The sequence below is a fragment of the Octopus sinensis genome, linkage group LG10 (genome assembly GCF_006345805.1).
Source record: "Octopus sinensis linkage group LG10, ASM634580v1, whole genome shotgun sequence".
Lineage (NCBI taxonomy): Eukaryota > Metazoa > Mollusca > Cephalopoda > Octopoda > Octopodidae > Octopus > Octopus sinensis.
The window spans coordinates 57,263,272-57,286,154 of NC_043006.1; the positions used below are offsets into that span (position 1 = coordinate 57,263,272).

At 38.5% G+C, this 22,883-nt stretch overlaps 1 protein-coding gene across 1 annotated transcript in view; it reads left to right on the top strand.

The window, feature by feature from the left end:
* Positions 1-2,972: 2,972 nt before the first annotated feature.
* LOC115216486 (transient receptor potential cation channel subfamily A member 1-like) overlaps positions 2,973-22,883 on the top strand; it is a 143,069-nt gene continuing 123,158 nt past the window's right edge. Inside the window, exon 1 of the mRNA XM_036506704.1 lies at positions 2,973-3,305. Coding sequence (XP_036362597.1) covers positions 3,283-3,305 — 23 coding nt within the window. The 5' untranslated portion in view covers positions 2,973-3,282. The remainder of the gene's footprint in view (positions 3,306-22,883) is intronic.

Sequence of the window (22,883 nt, forward strand, 5' to 3'; positions counted from 1 at the left end):
AGCGGGCATCCCTCACGAACCGAGAGTGCGATGCCAAACGGCTCCGATAGGTGTCCGTTTACTTTGACCACTGACAGATACCGCTGTGCATTGCAGCGAACCAGCCTCTGAAAACGAGTCCGAAACCGCCTGATTTCAAGACGGCTTCCAAGTAGCGATGATTGACCCTATCGAATGCTTTTGATTGATCCTAACTGATCAGCACACTCATGAAGCCAGATGTGGTCCCAGCCCTCTCCATGATGTATCGCATAAGGAGGAGGTTGTTGTGGATAGATCTACTCGAGATTGCGCATGTTTCTGCTCTAATCGCCCTCTTCAGGGCGGCCCACCATCGGTTGTTGACGATTGTCCCCGTCAAATGCCGCTTAACTAGTTCACTAATCCGGTTCCTGTACTCTTTGTGAGTCAGAAAGGACGTGTTTAACTTCCAGAAACCGGGTCCTATCTAACTCGACTGTGCAGATCACAAACTTGTGGTCTCTGTAGCCGACCAGTTTAAATTGTGGACAACCTGCACTATCCCTATCCTCTGACCTAACAAATACTCTATCTGGATGACCCATTGTGGTCGTTCCATATCCATACTGGCACACCAGGGAAATCCAGTCGATACCTATCAGATAATTGGAAGTCTCTTAGTAGGTCTTAGAGGTTTTTGCATCCCTTTCTTCTGTGTACTAGCCTCACACACGTCTTCCTGCGTCGAAAATCCCATTTCAGTTCCCTACAAGTATTAAATTGCGGGACGTTCCCAGGAAAATTTCTTGACACCTGAAGAATTCTAGCCTTCCAGCTCCTTTCGGGACATAGACGACCACCAATCTAAGGGCACCACCTTCACAACCATTCACATCTAGGACCTCCAAACTGCCGCCCGGGCCCTAGAAGATTGCCTTTACTTCGAGATCTAATGATTTTCGGAATAGCACTGCTTCCCGACACATCACATGATGAGAATATCTCAGTCATCGAAAATGGGAGCTAATGCTTGCGCATTAGAAATCCTTGTCTCGCTAATTGCAGCCACATCTAAATCAAACGACCTGAGGTCGTTTAAAAGCTAGTGACCTTGCTTCCAAGCTGACCCCCGACCACGAACATTCACACACCCTACTCTGAAAAGACCATGTTTATCGGAGAAACAGAATGGAAGAAGGTCACTTACCTTGGATTTTGAGAGGGTCGGCTGATTCAGCTGCCTCGTCTGACGCATTATCATTACTGAAGGACCTTCCTAAAGTCCTCTTGTTTGGCTCAATGTCTTTTGGGTATTTTGTTTAAAATTCTAAATAAGTGTTTGTGTCTGTTTTTATTAGTTGTCTGTCATAGGGAATTTTCGACAGAAATAATTACAGCACTTATTTGTGATGTATAAAGATTGCCACGTTTAGTTACACATAAAATTCGATTAATTTAGTCTCAGGGTCTTCTGTCCCATTCGACCTAGCTTGTCAGAAAAAAAAATATGTATAACGAAATATGTAACTGCGTGTATGAGCATTGATCGATATGAAAAAACTAGCTAACTGCAACATTTTTTACATGTAGCATACACACATACACACACATACATACCGCATTTCAAACCCTTGACTGTACGGTATGGTTTATTTACACAGGCAAAACACGCCCCTTTCAATCCCATTGCTCATATTTTATGATAATAGTTCTATTATAATTTTATTTTTTCTTCGCTGTTTTAGCCACTGACAGACTGCGTTCATTAAACTTAAACCAATCATATTAGTTTGATCAAACTGGGTATAATGACCCAATTATATGCACACACACACACACACACACACACACACACGCACACATACACACACATACACGCACACACACACACACACATACGCACACACAGATTAACGCACAAACGCACACACGCACCGCACATACGCAATATCTTACACACACATTTATTCATTCATACATATATGTGTATGCGTGTGTGAATGAATGAATGTATATGATAGGTCGTACATGCAAAGAAATACACATGCGTGTGTGGATGTTTCTATTGAATGCATATACGCACCATGCATATACGAATCTGTATGCATCGATGCACAATTAAACATATACAAAAAACTTTACGCACATACATATATTCATATACCATACGAAAACATCCATAAATACATACACACGTACATACATACATCTACACATAAAAAAAACATTCATTGTATACAATAACATACGTACATACATACATACATACATACATACATACATACATACATACATACATACATACATACATACATACATACATAAATATATACATACATACATACATACATACATACATACTACATACATACATACTTATATAATTTATTTACAGATATGTGTGTATGTGTGTTTTCTGTGTCTGTGGGTTTGTGCGTAATATGATTCATGTGTATTTACAAAGTTACATACAATATACATGTATATTGTGCGAGAGGGGATTGTGTTTGCTTCTTTGCAATATTTTCTTTCCAATTAAGGATTTTGTTGAATCATTTAGCAAAAAGATATTCAAACAGAAAACAAGAAAGAAAGAAAGAAAGAACGGTAGCAACGACGACGACAACAAAGGAGGCGACGGGGCGACAACAACAAAAAAATAACATTAGCTGTTGCAGAACCAACAATAGTCGCAGCAGTGACAACAACAACATTAACAAAAGCACTAACAACAACAACAACAACAACAACAACAGCAACAGCAACAACAAAAAAACGTGTACATAAAATACAATATATAGAACTTTCTATGAGGGTATAGGTTTCACTTGGAAGCCATCCGAATCAATCATACCTCTTTTTTTTTTGGTTTTTGTTGTTTTTTAAAAAAACTTTTCTGCAATTTCACACATGCCTAATATACGCAGTTTACAACGATTACTACTACTACTACTACTACTACTACTACTACTACTACTACTACTAACTGGGGGTGTGTTTTTGCGACCTACTACTTACTAGTCACAACTGTTGGAATTTTTAAACTTCTCGTTTTTTGTTTTTTCGTTCAAGCGAACACACCGACGTCGTGACAAGCGACAGACCGGACGTCGTAAACAGAGACACACCAAACGGAAGCATAGAACAAAACAAACAAACAAACAAACAAACAAACAAATAAATAAATAAACAACACGCACGCGCAGACACAAACACACACACGCACACCCACCCACACACACACACGCACACACACACACACACACACACATACATATAGACACAAACTATAGACACAGAGACTAAAAAAACCTCAGCAAGATGTCTCGTTTAAGATCTGCAATGTAAGTTCCGAAATTAACTTTTTATGACTGTTGTTTGTTGCTGTTGTTGTTATTGCCGTGGTCGTTGTTGTTGCTACTGTTCTTTTTTATTGTCGCTGTTATTGTTCTTCTTGCTGTTATTATTGTTCTCGTTGCTGGCGTTATTATTTTTGGTGTTGTTGTTGTGGCGGTGGTTGCTGTTGTTGTTGTTGTTGTTGTCATTGTTGTTGTTGTTGTTAAGACAGGTGACCTGTCAGAATCGTTATTACGCCGGACAAAATGCTTCGCGGCATTTCTTCCGGTTTTACGCTCTGGGATCAATTTCCGCTCAAGTCGACTTTGATTTTTATCTTTTCAGGGTAGATTAATAATAATAATAATAATAACGTACTACCTGAGCAGTGGTGGGGTCGATATAATCGACTATCCACTTCACTGAAAAATTCCCCGCTTTGTGCCTATAGTAAAAAGAATGGTTATTTTATATTGTTGGACCTAATATTTGGCGAATTGGCAGAATCGTTAGCACGTCGAATTTCTTCTGACTCATTACAATCTGAGTTCGAATTATGTTGATATCGACTTTGCCTTTCATTATTTCGAAGTTGATAAAATAAGTACCAGTTGAACACAGGTCAATTTACGTCTTCTAAAAGTGATCGCCATGTGCCAGAATTTGAAGTCGTTATAATAATAGTCATTATTATTGTTATAAATTTTATTGTTGATGTTGTTAAGCGAGCAGTCAGAATAGTTGCTGCCGCACAAAATGCTTTGTGGAATCTTTTCCGGCTCTTTACTCTCTGGGTTCGAATTCTGTCGAGGTTGATTTCCCCTTTTCATCCTTTCGGGGTCGATAAATTAAGTATCATTTGAACACTGGTGTTGATGTAGTCGACTAGTCCGTTGCTCCAAAATTTCAAGACCTGTATTTATAGTAGAAAGGATTACTCGTCACTACGTCCTGCGTTCAAATTCCGCCGAGGTAGACTTAGCCTTTCATTCTTTCGGAGTCGATAAATTAAGTACAAGTTGAGTACTTGTCGATCTAATCGACTGGCTCCCTTCCCCAGAATTTCGGGCCTTGTGCCTAGAGCAGAAAAGGTTATTATTATTATTATTACTACTACTACTACTACTACTACTACTACTACTACTACATTATTATTATTATTATTATTATTATTATTATTATTATTATTATTATTATTATTATTATTATTATTATTTCTGAGCTGGTAGAATCATTAGCACGCCGGGCGAAATGCTTAGTGATATTTCGTCTGTCTTCGTGTTCTGAGTTCAAATACTGCCGGGGTCGACTTTGCCTTTCATTCTTTCGGGGTCGATAAATTAAGTACTTGTTACGCACTGGGCCGATGTAATCGACTCATTTCGTCCCCTTAAATTTCAGGTCTTCTTGTGCTTATAGTAAAAGGTATTATTATTATTATTATTATTATTATTATTACTCTTTTTTTTCTTCTTTCAAATTTGCTTCCATTTCTTGCCGAGTGTCTTCCCGACTCCTAGGGCAAAGAAACTCATAGTATACATTGGTAGGCCATTAAACCAAACTCAATAGTTCGTTGATTTAAAAAAAATTTTTTTTTTTTTAAAGTTAAATTAAAATACATGAGCAGCAACAGTTCTCACATCGACAATGCTCTTCTCAATACGTGTGATGTACCAGTTAAGACTATCTTTTGCACTTCTTGCAGGGATGGTAAACCAGGGATCATTCTCATATAATTTTCGGTTCCCTTCTTGATCATTCCTAGTGCTCCTACGATCACTGGTATTGTAACCGCCTTGAGATGCCACATTTTCTCAATTTCAATGAGTAGGTCTTTATATTTTCTGAGCTTGTCAAACTCTTTCGCTGAGATATTATGATCACAGGAGATGCTCATGTCGATCAATAAGCAAACTTTATTGTTTTGGTCTTTCACAACAATATCTGGTTTATTGGCCTTGATGGTTCAGTCTGTATGTACTGGAAAGTCCCACAGAATCGTTACATTTTCTCCTTCAGTTACAGCCTCAGGATGGTGATTATACCACTTGTCGGCAGTTTTGATATTGTAATGCCGACTTATTAGCCAGTGTATATATTGGCCAACTCTGTCATGTCTTAATTTATACTCCACTGGTGCTAAGACTTTACATCCAGAGATTAGGTGGTCCACTGTTTCAATCATGTCGTTGCAGAATCGGCATTTTGGGTCTGCTCCATTTTTCATCACATTGGCCTGGTAGTTCCGGGTTAATAGGCTTTGATCTTGAGCAGCCAGGATGAAACCTTCGCTCTCTGCTTTTAGCCCTGAGCTCCCTAGCCACTGATGGGTTTGCTTCTGGTCAACATCAGCTTGTTTGCTGCGGGTCACATATTTGCCGTGCAGAGGTTTCTCCTCCCACCTATCAGCCAATTGCTCGTGCGCTTTATTCGTTGCCATCATTTTCACCTTCTTTGCAACAATAGTTGCCGTACTTCCCTCGGGTTGTTCAGTTTGGGTATCCTGCACGAGATCAATAGCAAATTTTTTGCTTTCCTTTATGATAGAATGAAGCTTCTTTCGTCTCTCGTGATTTTCCACGAGCTTTAGCATCTAGTCATTCGTTATTTCGAGATATTTGGCCAGTCCAATTGTGGTTGTTTTGTAAGCTAGTTCAAATTGGATCAGGCCTCGACCTCCTTGGGCTCTGGGAAGGTAAAGGCGATCTACGCCTGCCTTTGGGTGGTGCATCCTATTACAACTCAGCAGCTTGCGTATTTTCCTATCTATATTCTTTACTTCACTCATATTCCAGTTCAACACATTGTAGCTATAAGTAACAACTGGAACTGCTAAGGAATTTATAGCTAACACCTTGTTATGTGCATTTAGTTCAGATTTCAGGACTGCACGAACTCTCCTATAACATTCCTTCCTGATCTCTTTCATGCTTGCATGCTGAATACCAGAGCCTTCATTTATCCCTAAATATTTGTATGTTTGTTCTTGCTCAAGCTCTCTTATGACTGTGTCAACATCTAACACGACTGAATTTGTGGTCTTCACTTTCCCTTTCTGGAAAGTGGCCTTGGCACACTTCTCAAGTCCAAACTCCATCCCGATGTCATCGCTGAATGCTTTCACAGTGCGCAATAGGCCTTCAAGTTCATTATTGTCTTTACCATAAAGTTTTAAGTCATCCATATAAAATAGATGGCTTATTTTTTTATTGGCAATTTTATACCCATACCATGTTCTGTTTAATTCACTTGTAAGGGATATTAGGGCTATACAGAATATTAAAGGTGAAAGTGAGTCACCTTGAAAAATTCCACAGTTGATGTTTATATTTTCTGAGGCAAGTACTCCATTAGAGTGGTATAATTGGAGATTCGTATTCCACAACGACATATTGTGCTTCAGGAAGTTTGAAATCACAGGGGAAATTTTGAAGATGTCCAGCGATCTCAAGATCCATGGATGCGGTATACTGTCGAAGGCCTTTTTATAGTCAATCCATGCGGTGCTGAGATTTCTGCGCTTGTTGTGACAGTTCTCAAGGATCATACGATTGATTAGCAGTTGATCTTTGCATCCGTAAGAGCCTCGGCGGCACCCTTTTTGTTCAATGGGGAAAATATCGTTCTTCTCCATGAATGCATATGTTTTCTCCGCCAGGATAGATGTTAGGATTTTATACGTGGTGGATAGACAGGTTATAGGCCGATAGTTTTTTGGAAGGTTGGTTTCGTTATTCTTTGGGAGTAGGTAAGTAATACCACTTGCTAACCATTCAGGTGTTTTATTTGGGTCTCTCATAATTCCATTGAGCAGCTGAACTAGCCTACCGTGTGCGCATGGGAGCGATGCGAGCCAGAAATCTTTACCGGGGGATTTCCAGTTATGGGCCTTCGTGAGTGCCTTTCTTAGGTCTGCTATTGTGATGTCTTCCCATGCTTGTTGTTGTAAATTTTGGTAGGATCCTTCAGTTTGTATAATCCAGTCTGCATTTATGTTGTACGTCTTCTTGTCACTCCAAATCCTTTTCCAAAAGTTTTGAACTTCTTCCATGAGAGGGGGGTCTTTAACGGTTACTTTCTCCTTCCCTATTTCTCTGTAGAATTTTTTGGCATTGGATGTGAACAGTTTATTTTGCTTGTAAAACTTGTTTCTCTTCTCAAATCTTCGTATTCTTTGGGCTTTTGCTTGGACTTTTTGTTTCAGCGTTTCTTTTATTGATATCAGTTCTTCTCTTGGTGAGGATCCAAATTTTCTCTTCATCTTTCTTCCTGTTCTGGATCTTACATCATTTCCACATATTAGTTCATTTAATATTGATATTTCCCCTCTCATAAATTCAATCTCTTTTTCAATTTTACTTCTCCAGGTTTGATTTCTTCCCAGGTTTGGTTTTCTTTGTTTTTTCGGGGGCATACAGCTGGTTTCAATTGCCCTAGCAGAAGCGTAAATAATTTCACTTAACTCAGTAAAATCAGGTTTTAATTCTCCTATTATTTCATTTGTTACATAGTTGCCAATTTGGATTTGTTTTTTATTTTGGTTTGTATTTGAGAGTTTATGAAGTGGTTCTCTATCATTCATACTTGTATGTCTTACAACTTCAAGCGTATTCAGGATTTTCTGCCTCATTTCTGCCATAGACTCTCTGTGTTCTTCAGGAAATGCGGGATCTTCAGTTACTGTTGTTTTATCGTTTTCCTGGCTATCTTTAACAGGTACAATAGAATTTCTTGTATCTTCAGGCCTTTGCGTACTTTGGTCAGATGGCAGTCTTTCAATTAAGCCTCGTGGCGGGCTATACTGTTCATCTGATTCTTCATTTCCTTTGTGTCTTATATTTATGTCATTTTCCGTTGCGTGCTTGATCGCGCTTATTTCACTGTCTGTGAGTCTGTTATTTCTAAGGATATCCCTCCTTACATTTGCTAATTTGTTCTCGTCCAAATAGGGCCTACTGTCTTGATTCCGTGTTCTCCATATACTGTAAGAGTTTGCGGTGTGTCTTTCTTGAGATGGCCTACCTAATGCATAGTAATAAGCGTATATTACTTCTTTATACTCTTCTCGGGTCCATTTGTTCCGCTTACATTTTTCTTTCTGTGGTGGTTGTGGTGGTGAACTTGGAGGGCTCGAGTTGGGGGATTTCCCGTTCAAGTGACCATCCATGTCCGTATTCGGAGAAGAGTTTGTGCCAGTTGATGACTTTTCGATCCCAGGCTGGCTCTTCCCTGGGGGACGCACTTCCAGATTAACCATAGGACAAGCGATTTGGTATACTGATTTAGTTTTCCTTTTAGTTTCCAAAAACATTTTGGTGCTACGATAATGTTATCATTTTTGAGCTTTGATTGGCTCGTGGGGAGACGGCCATCATTGCCGTTACAATTATAATCGTACCATTATAGCAGCTGTAGTCGGCTTATTATTGTTACTATCATCACCATTATTATCACTATCATCATTATCATCACCATTACCATCATCATTATCATCATCACCATCACCATCACCACCATCATCATCAATGATATTGTTTTATGTGTAGTCACAGCAGTATCTTATTATTGCTATTTTTGTTTTTTATCATTATCACCATCACAGTAGTGTCTGTCTGTCTCGTTGGCTGGCTTGGTGGTTGGCTGGCTGACTGTCTTCAATGCCAGAGTTCTTGCCTGTCAAATAATACTTTCATATTTGGTTAACAATAGAGCCGAGGTGAGGTTTGTGTTGGTTGAACTCTTTGAGTGTGTGTGTGTAGATAGATAGATTATCAGCACTATTACTATCATTATTATCATCATCACCATCATCACCATCAGTGATATTTTTTTTTTTTTAGGTGGGGTCCTATCGGTCAAAAAAAGTTCAAATGTTTACTACTATTAGCCTTAAGAAAAATTAAGGAAGGGCTGTTCTGTATTGTTTGTGAATAGAGAAGTTGTGTTCGACTAGAGAGAATCTTAGCATCATTATTTTTTTTTTCCATGTGCGTTTGTGTTATTGCAATAAAAAAACTGTTTGTATATTTCGTGTAAGGTAATATTGTGGAGGTTGAAGTTGACTTTTCTAGAGATGTTTGTATGTCCAGTTAGAAGAACAGGTGTGTTTTTGCAATAAAAAGTATATGTTTACATTTATATTTGAATATTCTGGGAGGAAGCAAAGAAAAGTCAGATTTTCATAGAAAGTTTTAGGGTTTTGTAAGTCCACAAAAAGGAAAAGCGTGATGTTTTTAGAGAGAAGTAAAAAAAAAAGAGTGTTTACAGAGGCAGTTGTGGGTATTAAAGTTTTTAAAGCTGATCGGATGTATGTTTGAAAGCTGTAGATATGTAAATTTTAAATTTCCCAACTTATTTTGAAGAGAATTTTAAATACTCACGAGGTATTGTAGATGTTCCAGTCTTTGAGAGTTATTTTTTCCCGTTGCTAAACTGGGTCATATTAGTGTTTCTATGGCTTTCGGCTACTGAATTGTCAGAGCAGTGAGGAATACGTCCAGCCGCTGTCAAAGCTGGCGCTCTTGTCAAAGCTGGCATAATTATTATTATTATTATTATTATTATTATTATTATTATTATTATTATTATTGAGTGAGTGAGTGAGTGAGAGAGCAGTGCATGCCATTAAAGTGACACTGGGGTAAAATATACGAAGCCCAGTATACCCATCATGACTACCCGTCTGATAAGGGTACGCTTTCTTCTTTTGATTTGCATGATCTGCATTGGGATTCTACTTGGTTTTTGTCTATTTTGGCCTGTATCCAATTGTTCCTTCATGCTTGATCTTGTGCAGCTTTTAACAAACTTTCTGTCTCCCTCTTCAGCTTTCCCTTCTGCTGCCATAGCCATATCTCACTACTATTGTTTACTGAAACTATCTTTGGGAATCTACCATGCAAGGCATTCTTCTGCCAATCAGATAATTTCTGTTCTTTTTCTGGTTTTTAAGTTAGTTTGGTGTTTTGGTTTCCCTATGTTTTGCTGTGACTCTAGCAGCTTTTAATAAACTTTCTTCATTATTACATAGGTGTCTCAACCCTCAACCTTTAAAATTATTGCTTTTTTGCCTAAATTAGAAATTTGGCATTGTGCCTACACCAAAAAACCATTATAATTCTTCTTCTTCTTCTTCTTCTTCTTCTTCTTCTTCTTCTTCTTATTATTATTATTATTATTATTATTATTATTATTATTATTATTATATTATTATTATTATTATTATTAAGGCGGTGAGCTGGCAGAATTGTTAGCACGTTGAACGAAAATGCTTAGCAGCGTTTCGTCTGCCGCTACGTTCTGAATTCAAATTCCGCCGAAGTCGACTCTGCCTTTCAACCTTTCGAGGTCGATAAATTAAATACCAGTTGAACACTGGGATCGATGTAATCGACACATCCCCTTTCCCAAAATGGCTGCCCTTGAGGTAAAATTTGAAACTATTATTATTATTATTATTATTATTATTATTATTATTAATAATAATAATAATAATAATAATAATAATAATAATAAGAAGAAGAAGAAGAAGAAGAAGAAGAAGGCGAGCTAACCGAATCGTTAGCACGCTGGACGAAATGCTTCGCGGTATTTCGTCTGCCGTCTGCCGCTACATTCTAAATTCAATTCCGCCGAAGTCGACTTTGCTTTTCATCCTTTCGGGGTCGATAAATTAAGTACTAGTGAAACACTGGGGTCCATGTAATCGACTAGTCCCCTCCCCCAAATTTCAAAGCCTTGTGCCTCCAGTAGAAAGGATTATTATTATTATTATTATTATTATTATTATTATTATTATTATTATTATTATTGAGTGAGAGAGCAGTGCATGCCATCAAAGTGACACAGCTAAAATATACGAACCCCAGTATATCCATCATGACTACCCGTCTGATAAGGGTACACCAGGCACATGCATCACAACCATATGTGCGCGACATGGTGATCTCACATCAAGATAAACAGCGCATGACCTTGCAGGTGGGGCCCAGTTAGAATTTTCTTCTGGTCGAGTAACCCATCCCCTTCAAAAGGTCCCTGAATAAGGGTCGTTTAAGGATGTTGAACGAAACACCCATGTTTCCAGAGTTGAATTATTCAAACCCCAAAGAATCCCTCACAACACATGGCTATGATGCTCCACCACTACTTCTGCTCGTGATCAGAGATGCACACATCGTCAGCCACTGAGGGACATGCTCAACTGATTAAGCAAATCTGTGGTATTGAGCAGAATATTTGCTGTAGCCCATCTTTTATACCAAGACAAAACAATGTATATGATAACAGTTCCAATCAGTTAAGATGAGAAGCCACGAGACCCACTGCCTGGTATTGCATCAGGGCAATTATTATCATTATTGTTGTTGTTGTTGTTGTTGATGTTGTTATCATAGACGTCGCACAGTATACAATATCGTGAGGTTGTTGATTGAAGATATTGTATCTACCGAGCTTTGTACTGTTTGTCAAGTCACAATAAGTACCTCAGACAGACAGTTCTTTACCCAATGTGCGTGCAGTTCCAAGTAATGCCAACTTTTGTAATACATCTAAATTGTAGGGTATCTCTAAGGTTTTCAGATGTTTTCTTTTTCAGATTGGGTGGTATCGAACCCAATGCTCCGATGACAATATGGATAAACTTTATGTTCGACTCTCGTAGCTGCCACATCTTAGCAATCTCAATTCTCAGATCTCCATATTTATCAACTTTTTCTCTTTCTTTTATGATGATGAGTTGATCTCCTGGCACTATCACGTCAATTATTAGGCGCTCTTGTTTGTCTCTCTTAAAGATTACTATATCTGGCCTTCGGTGCTCTAACACTTTGTCTGCCTGGAAATCGAAGTCCCAGAGGATTTTTGCCTTCCCCTTTTCGTCCATTACCTTTTCCGGTGTATGTTGGTCCCAAGCACCCGTAATCTTATATCCATACTTACGGCATAGTAGCCAGTGGAGGTTTTGGGCTACTTTGTCGTGTTTACGCTTGTACTCTTTCTGCGCAAGACTTTCACGAGCACTAACAATGTGAGTCATACTTTCGACCCTCTTCTCACACTTTCTGCACAGGTCCAATGCACTTGTTTGTATATATTCTTTTTCACTGAGTTGGTATTCAATGCCTGGTCCTAGGCCGAGATGATTAGGCTTTCAATATTCTATTAGGTCACCCGTCTGGAATCCCCTCCATGATGTTCCCTGGTATTTTAATTTGTTGGTTTCGCGCTGGAACTGACCATGTGATTCCATACGGAGTAGGGTTTCTACTCTCTCAATAGCTGTCCCTTTTCTGAATTCATGAGCACTCCATTTTTATTACATCCTTCTACATAAGCAGCATAGTGTAGCAAGTCTTCTTTGCTGTTTGTCAGATATTCTGCCATGTATCTTCTTTCACTGTTGATGCACTCCCGTACGCTAATCTGTTCACGCCTACCCTTGCCTCTCTTCATGTACAGCCTGTGTACATTTGCCTTAGGGTGGAGGGCACCATGCATTGTCATTGTCTTTCGAGTGGTGTGATCGAGTTGGCCAATCACTGCTTGTGCCCATTTTGGGATGGGTGCACAATAGCGGACTACAACAACAGCCCATATGTTGATGGCAGTCACAAGGTTTCTTGAGTTGAGCTTTGATTTCAAGAGAAGTTTGGAGCGCTTGAAATATGCATTGTTGACCTTGTCTTTCATTTCTCTGTGCAAGATATTGGTCCAGCTCCAGGATTTCTAGATAGTTGAACCCATCATCATCCGGGCCTTCCATTCTCTCTCCGTTTGGTAATAATTCTATGCTCCTACAATTTACTCTTTTAACCTGCTTCAAAGTAAGCACCGCACACTTCGAGATACCGAATTCCATCCCTGTATCCTTGCTACATATTTGCACAGTCTCAACCAGCCTCTCCATTTCAGGCTCTGATTTGCGAACAGTTTTAAATCATCATGAAGAGAAGGTGATTGAGACGAGGTCCGTTCTTTCTCAGCTCATAGTGCACGCTGATTTTACGTAGGACTACAGAAAGTGGGATCAAGGCTATAACAAATAACAGAGGTGAACAAGAGTTTCCTTGGATGATACCGCTTTTGATTGTTACTTCGGCTAAGTGCTGGTTGTTACAGGAAAGACGCGTTTTCCAACTAGGCATGCTGCTCTTAATCAGTGCACACACGTTCTCAGCTATTCCATACAAGTCAAGTGTTTCCAAAATCCACGAATGCGGCAACACGTCGTGAGCCTTTTTGAAGTCTATCCAAGCTATGCATAAGTTTTTTTTTTTTTTGTACCGTTTATAGTTAATTATAACCTTGTCTATCACAAGGTGGTCCTTGGTGCCCTTAGATTCTTTTCGGCATCTTTTTTGTTCTACTGGCAGAAGATTGTTTTCCGCAAGGAACGTATATATTTTCCCTGCGAGGGTACCTGTTAATACTTTTCATAGGAGGTTAAGACAAGCAATGAGGTTGGCAATATAATTGCCAACCTCATTGCCTATTATATTGGTTTGGCTCAGTTTCGGTCATGTTCCTGATAGGAATCATGTGGATAGCAGGTTACTACATGTAACCTTAGGTATCCACAAATTTTCAGCAATCTTTCTTAGTGCTTAGAACCCTCCTGATGATCCTTGCTGTCCCTAAGAGACAGACTTTCCGCAGGAGCTCTACCGGGCATTCTATTTCAATACATTCAGCCATTTTTCTATATCTTTGCTTACTGTTCCAAACGCACCAATTATTATAGGCATGCTCCAAATTCTTCTTCTTCTTCTTCTTCTTCTTCTTCTTCTTCCTCTTCTTCTTCTTCTTCTTCTTCTTCTTCTTCTTCTTCTTCTTATTATTATTATTATTATTATTATTATTATTATTATTATTATTATTATTATTATTAGGGGTGAGTTGGCAGATTTGTTTCCGCATCGGATAAAATGCTTAGTGACATTTCTTCTGGCTCTTTACGATGCGAGTTCAAATTCCTATTTGGCTGACTCAGCCTTTCATCCTTTCGGTGTCGATAAAATAATTACCAGTCAAGTTCTAGGCCCGATGTAACCGACTATGTCTACTCCTACCAAATTTCAGACCTTCTGCCTCTAGTAGAAAGAATTATTATTATTGTTGCTGTTATTGTTGTTGCTATTATTGTTGCTGCTGGTGTTGCTGTTGTTGTTGTTGCTGCCGTTGTTGTTATGTTTTACGGTATTCGTATTGAGCCCAGTTTATTGATGCGCTCGACCGCACCACACGTCATGGTTTCAGATGAAGAACATTTTGTAACTTCTGTATAAAAATTTGTTTTCTTTTTTCCTCCCCGCTCCCCATATATGTTTTTAACTTGTATTAAGGAGCCTGCAGATTGGTGGAGACCAACTGGAAGAGGGCGCTCGCTCTAGCGATCAGAGTGACTGTGGTTTTGTGGGGTTTTCACGAGTAGCCTTCTGATTCCCCCCTCATCTTTGGGGAAATTATTCCTTGTTTGAATTTGTTTTCTTTGCTTTTGTTTTTTTATTTATTACATGCTTTTGTGTAATCCCACTCTGTATAGTCCTTTACCATCCTGTATCGTTCCCCCAAGGTTTCTGGTCAACCATAAGTGGTTGACAAATAATATAGAAAACATTATCATCACCACAACCGCCACGACAAAGACGACCATCACGACCATCATTACCAACACCACCACTGTGATCATCATCAACATCGTCGCCGTCATCGTCATATATAAATGTACTGTCCACAGCATATCACACAATTCTATTAGCCATTACATCGAGTCTACTATTAATTTTAAACAGAGGTATTCTGCACATCTAAACTCATTTAAATATAAGAAGCATAGCAAATCCACGTCCCTAGCCAACCACATAAAGCCATCTGATAAATAAGAAAATGCCATATAGGATATCCTGGCTATAATAGATTCTAGAGTCACATATGAAGCCAACGCTCCACATGTGGACTCAGTTTGAAGGAAGCCTTCCAAATATTAATTCATAATTCACTACAATTACTCAATAAAAAATACGAAGCGTTCTCTACATGTAAGCAGGAATTCTATCGTACCTTTAGATTCTTCCATAGGTCCAAATGCAAGCATGAATTCTATCGCACCTTTAAATTCTTCCATAGGTCCAAATGCAAGCAAAATCAACACACATAATACTTGCCTATATGCATCCACGGCCGTTACAATATACGTACGCTTTTTTCTTCTCTATTAACATAAGTATCGTAGAAGCTAGCTATTTGCAATAATCTGTTTTTAATTTTTTAATTTTTAATTTTGATTTTTAATCTATAACCTTTTTAATTTTTAATTTTTGATTTTTAAACCTTTAATTTTTATCCTTTATCAATTTAACTGTATTTTTATCCTCCCTTAAGCTAGGCAAATACTTATAGCTACGAGGGGCGTTCAATAAGTAATGCCCCTGACCCACTTTCAATAGCAGTAGAGCAAGGAAACCTGGCACAGTTATTAGTCTTTTTCTACATAGGAACTATCCAGAGTTACGCATTTGTCCCATCTTTTGATGCAGCTCTGGAGACCGTTTTTGTAGAAGACCCCAGCTTGGTCCTCCAACCACGACGTGACTTCAGAAATCAAGGCTGCATCATCTGGGAAACGCTTTCCTTTCAAAAACAACTTAATGGCTGGGAAGAGGTGAACATCAGAGGGTGCAAGGTCAAGAGAGTAGGGGATGGAGGTGGACATCATAGCCGCACGCCTGTGCTTCTGATCTGGGGACAAGCGAGTTGGGGACCGGAGCGTTGTCCTACAGGAGGGGGATGCCTTTGCTGATCTTGCCCCGCCTCTTGATTTTGATAGCTTCTTTTAAATTCCTCAAAAGCATAATAGGCTCCTGTAATTGTGGTACCCTTTGCCAGGAAATCTGTCATCACTACTCTGTCCTGGTCCCAGAAGACTGTGAGCATAACCTTGCCAGCGGAGGGCTGCACCCTTACCTTCTTTGGAGGTGGTGAGTCACGGTGCTTCCACTGCATTGACTGGGCTTTGCTCGACACTCAACAGGCTCCATTTCATACTTGACTCAGTTCAAACACCTGTAAATCAGAAACCACAATTAGTCCAGAGCTGTAATTTGCCACTTAATCGATAGAGATATAAATAATTGAACATGCAAAATTTCAGCTAGATCAAATAACTGCAAGTGGATAAGGGGAATTACTTATTGAACGTCCCTCGTATCCCTATTGATTTTCTTTCTGACCACACCGAATCTAGAATTCATCTATTTAATTGATAGACATAAATACCTTCTTCCTCCACTTTACCAAAACCTTAATACCTCAGTTCTCATCCCGAACCAACTCTTACGAGGAATAATACTGGCATCCAATCTTTATCTTTATTTTTCATTTTTTAATTTTATTTTACTTTCACTCTCATTCATTCTTCCCCACACAAAAACTTAATAAGTTTTTTCATATATTGACCATGTAAGGTTTTTTTTACATGTCATCATCTTAACATATCATTTAATAGATGCAGTTTCGGCCTAATTTTAAGTTTTTACACTATACCTCTTGTTGTTTCCCTTTTTCCCTAAGAAATGTCTCATTTCGATATCTTAAAGGAAGAAAAAAAGTCTTTTTCTTTGTATTTATTTGTATAACTTTACATTATTCTTTTTATCTAATATTTATTATTATAGCATTACAGACAATCTATTATATAAAATCCGTTCTGTCTCTGTGTGTGTCTGTGTCTTCTAGGATCGGGCATCCTCCATCCGATTGTGCTCAAATTTGATATGTAGATACCGACGTTATCAGGGCGTGTATAAGTCTTGAAAAAATTACAAAAATCGATTCCAGGTGAGAATGTGATCGATAAAGCCGTGGGAACGTGCATTTGTACGCGCAAGTACATCAGCTGTCGCGATCGATACTACGCGTACGCGAGATAAATTCACGTGCAGTTTGCGCAAAAAAGCCAGCTGGCTTGAAATAATGCCCCAAAATGCGGTATATTTAAGAGACCAAAAAAGTAAAATGCAAAAGAGATATTTTCTTCAAACTTGGCATGAAGGAAGGAAAGACTATTTGGTTTCTCAAGAAGTTTTTTTTCTTTGCCTAAACTTCGTTTAACAAAAGCAAAAATTTTATTGAAATAAAGACATGCTTAATTATTTTTTAATGAAAAGAAAACACTGATTGCTTTTTATTCAGCAGATATGATTCAGCACCGTCTATTGAACTGGGTGGGGGGGGGGGGTTGCTCGTATTTAATAATTGTTTTCTAGTTACCGAAGTCGCATATTTGCATGTTTTTGAGATAAAAAATAATTTCTCTTTGTTAGAGTTTGTACGGAGCATTTTAAATGCAGTCATAAGTTTTCTTCTTTTTCTGCATAATTTTGCTAATTCATTGTAGAACATTGATACCAATTACTCACATCTTAATTTTTGTAATTAGCTGCTTTAACCCTTTAGCATTCAGATTACTTTTATGAAATGTTATGCTTATTTATTCACATAGTATTGAATTAATCATGTATTACTTTGTAGCTTCATGATTTCAAATGAAATGATTGTTTACTTTTAGAATGACATTGTAGAGTATGTGCGAGAGGTTAGATCTGGCTGGTTTGATTAAAAACTGGTAGAATATTCCGACCCGGTTTAAATGCTAAAGGGTCAAGTATCAATGCGTGTACGTGTATGTGTGTGTGTATGTGTGTGTGGTATTCTTTCCAATTTGTTAAATCGTAAATATAGATATAAATGTAAGATTTATTTAAATCTTAAATAAATCTTAAATTTATCGTATATAAATTTGTGATTATTCCAGTTTTCATGTCAATGTTTCATTACCTAAAATGCTTATTATTTTTCAGCTGTCCTATTTGCATTGCAGGTTTTCCTTACACAACCAAGCACATCTCTGTGCCTCTTGTTTATGCACAGTTCTTTGCCTTGGTATAGTGTTTTTGTTCTTTTGAAATACGTCTTACATATGTGCGTAGAGTCTGGTACCTTATATATACCTAAAATAATCTTTCCGAGTTCAAATCCCACCAAGGCTAGTTTTGCCTTTCCTTCAATCAGTGGCCGATAAAATAAAGTATCTCTCAAGTACTAGAGCCAATTTTATTTATTTTTATTTATGCGTCCTTTTCAAGCCTAGCCAAGCTCATGGGCCCGGTTTCCCGGTTTCTATGGCGTATGTGTTCCCCCCAGCTGGACGGGACGCCAGTCCATCGCAGCCTTACTAAGAAACAGGAAGAAAGAGTGAGAGAAAGTGGGGGCAAAAGAGTACAACAGGGGTCGTCACCACCCCCTGTCGGAGCCTCGTGGAGCTTTAGGTGTTTTCGCTCAATAAACACACACAACCGACCGCGAGTCCGCTGCCCTAACCACTGAGCCATTGCGCCTCCACTACTAGAACCAATGGTATCGACAAAATTTTGGTTTTGTACGTAAATTACAAATCATTAATATTGGCAATATTGCTAGAGCTTCGGAAAATATGCTTTGTTCCGGCTCCCTAGTTTCTGAGATGAAATTTCTCCGACGTCAGCTTTGTCTTTTGTCTTTTCAGGATCAATAAAAAAAATGTACCAGACAAGTTCTAGGGTCGGTGGTATGGACTAACCCTTTACCCGCAAAACTGTTGGCCTTGTGCATCAATCAGAAACCATTATTGCTTTTATTATCACAACTACCAATACTACCAATATTCACCACCACCACCATCAACACCATCATCATCTCCACCACCTCTACCACCACCACCACCATCAACTTTATCATCACCATTATCATCACCATTATCATCATCATCATCATCAAGTTAGTGGATTGGTAGAATCGTTAGATAGTCGGAGAAAATATCTTGCAGTATGTCTTCCAACTGTTTACGTTCCAAGTTCAAGTCCTGCCGAGGTCAACTTTGCCTTTCATCCTTTCGGGATCGATAAAATAAAGTAACAGTTACATACTAGGAGTGGTGTCGATCGTATTTATTTACCCTTCCACTTAAAAGTGTTGGTTTGTGACTAAATTAGAAACTACTAGAAATTATCATAATCGTCATCATCCTCGTCGTCGTCTTTGTCATCGTCGTCGTTGCTGTCGTTGTCGACGTCGTAGACCTCATCCACGTCATCGTCGTCGTCATCATCATCATCATCATCATCATCATCATCATCATCATCATCATCATCATCATCATCATCATCGTCGTCGTCGTCATCATAGTCATCATTATCATCATAGTAGTGAGGAAATGTTTTCTGCCGGAGGAAATGTTTTCTGGCTTTTAACTTTCTGAATTCAGATCCGAACAGAGTCAATTTTAACATTCGTCCCTATCGAGGTCGATAAAATAAAGTACGATTCAAATACCGGAGTTGATTGCTCACCTTGTGTCTAAATTATCATTATCATCGTCATCGTTGTCATGATCATAACCTTTCTTCTCCCGCTTACCCCTGTTCCTCCTTCCTCACTCTCTTTTTCCTCCTCCTCCTCCCCCTCATCATCATCATCATCATCACTAAGGTAGCAAGCATGCAGAGTTGTTAACGTGCCGGGCAAAATGCTTATTGGTATTTGTTCCAAGTCTTTACATTCTGAATCCATTTATCGCCTTTGTCCTTCATCTTTTTGGGGGTCGATAAAATAAGTACCAGTTGAGTACTGAGGTCTATGTGATCGACTGTCACCCTCCCCACTGGGAGTCGATTTAGTCGACCTGTGTTTCTCCTCAAAATGACAGGTCCTGTGCCCCAAATTAGAAAGAATTATTATGGGTGTTTCACGGAACTGGTGCTTTCTATCATAACCACAACTTGGATCTAGGACGAGGAGCATTTTGTGCTTCTTTTGTAGAAAAGCGTTTTTTCCTGATTTTCATGCCTGTTTCTACATTCTGTTGGGAACTTTTGGGATAAATTTGGTTGAACCTAATGAACACGTTTTCTGCCCTGCATTTACTTCCAGATTAAAATCAAGTTTTACAAGGTTTGTTCTTATATTTTTTGACACACTTCACAAGGCTCCAATAGTAATCGGCACCGTCATCACCTTGTTAATTTCTATGTTTTAGCACGTGAGGATTTCATACTTTAATTCGACATTATACTCTACCCTCGTCGCCATTTTATTTATTTATTTTTTTTACTCTGAAACCAAATGTGCAGGCCACGTCAATTAAAATACAATGTTAGTTGTCGACAACTTCAATATCGACTCTGTTGTATTCCGTTCTTTTTTTGATTTGTATGAGAAAATACCATCACAACTGCACTGCAATAGTTTTCGAGAGCCTGCATTCTGTTCCCACAAAGTGGCTATAGCTTTTTCCCGTGCATGCAAAGCCAAATTTCCTGCAAAAGTTTCACTGCGCTGTAACAGCAATCTGATCATGCCAATCCTTTTTTATATTCATTCTAAGATAGCTATAGACATTCTGATACAGAGTGTGCTATGGTCTCATCTAAAATATTGCTCATCCTGCATTTGGGGGAGCAGTCTTGTTGATTTATCGTGTTTTTGATCAAGTTTACCCTCAAGGTCTGTTCGTATTCCATTGGTCTTCTTCTTCAATACCCCTTTCATTAGTCATAGTCAACTGTCTTTACCATCACACATATCTCTTTCGTTCGTATAAAATGCTGAGTGAAGCTTCTTTCCTTCAAAGTTGATTTCCTTTTTGCCGCATTATCCTTTTATCTTTTTTGGATTTAGTCCTTCACTTATTATCTCCTTAAGAAGTGTTTCTTCCTTACCTTCTTCATAGAAACCCAGATCTATCTTCTCTAGTTCTACTTACCTCTTTAACATTCATTAACCTCTTTTTCTTTCTGCTCTTTTCCAGGACAACTGGTCCACATCAGACAAGAGGATACATGCTTCCTTCATGTCTGTACTTTTCATTTTGTCACTTTCTAGCATTCCCAGACATATATATTTCTGCTGTTTTAAGATTTAATATTTTCTTCTCTAGGTAGGCCTATTCCAATATTTTTCATCGTTTTTCGGTCGATGTCTTTCTGCTCATCATTTCTCCATTCACCAATTCCTACTTGCTGTCTTATTAGGTATACTGACTCTGAGTTGATTGCATTTACGATGATCCTCACTTTAAATTTTGATTTTCGAATTTTCTTCATTCTGCGAAAATATTCTTTACTGAGATTTCCCTTCATGTCTGTACTTTTCATTTTGTCACTTTCTAGCATTCCTAGACATATATATTTCTGCTGTTTTAAGATTTAATATTTTCTTCATTAGGTTGGCCTATTCCACTATTTTTCATGGATTTTCCACGATTCATCTCTATCATTGTATATTTTTCGATACCAAAAGTCATCTCATTGTCAGTACTGAATGTTTTCTCTGTTTGCATTAAGGAGTACAACTGGTTCTTGCTTTTGCCATATAGATTTAAATTAGTCATAAATAAGAGATGATTCACTTTGATCCCATTCTTCCAAATGAGTATCCTTCCTTAGCTTTGTTTAGTATAGTCGAGCAATTACCAACATGCTGAGAGAACGGCTGTCACTTTGAAAGGTTCCTCTTCTAATTTGTATCTTTGTTTATCTTACCTTATCTGATGTTAACTTTACTTCCTAATGATGCATTGCATTTTCTAACTGGCACCAAGCCTTTATCGAGATTTTTAAGAGTTCGAGAAATCGTTTGCTTCATGGAGGTGATACTACGTCGTATGATTCTCTATAATCGGTCTACGCAATGCATAAATATGTCAACCATGAATTAGTCTTTTATTTGTCAACCATAAATTAGTCTTTCATTCCTCTGTTCGTTTTTTTTTTTCACAGCTTTTCTATCCAACGGGCATTAGGTGATTTTATTTCCTAGGTGTTGATATACGTCTTCCGTTTTTTTCTACAGGCGTTTACACGTAATTGGTAGACACCTAATTGATCAGCAATTTGAGGCAGCCTTTCTTTTCAATTTATCTTTCAGCATTAGACAGGTTCTTCTTTTTTTAGCCACAGTGGTACTTTTCTTTTTACATGCACTCATTTAGCTTAATCACTATGGTTTCACGGAGGCTCGTGTTTTTTTAGCCAGTACCCATGGCTCACGTCTAGTCTTGCAGCTTTCCACTTTTCTATTTTGTTTGCAGATATTTGCTTTTGTAATAACATCGATCTGCATCTCAGCATTTTCAGAGGAATATTCCACTCGCGTTATCCACTCTGCTTTTCGTGCTTGACATTCCCCCTAACTCATCATCGTCGTCGTCGTGGTGGCCATTGTCATGAGGGTTTGAGGGAAGTAGAATGGCAGAACTGCTTTCGTTCCTCAAGCCGGCTTCCTGCGACCTTTCTGTTCTTCTGGCAGCAAATTATGGCTGTCATGATGCTCTCATCTCCATCGTAGCATATTTTGAGAGCCCAAACTCCATCTTAATATCATTGGAGAAAATTCGCACAGACCGGACTAAGCTATGCCTCAGTTTTTGTGAATAGCTTCAGGTCATACATGAATAGCAAGTGGTTTAGTCTCCCCTTACCTCTTCCCAGATCATACCCCAACTTTGTTTTCTGTAATATTTCACTCAAGGTGATCATTTCCAGCAC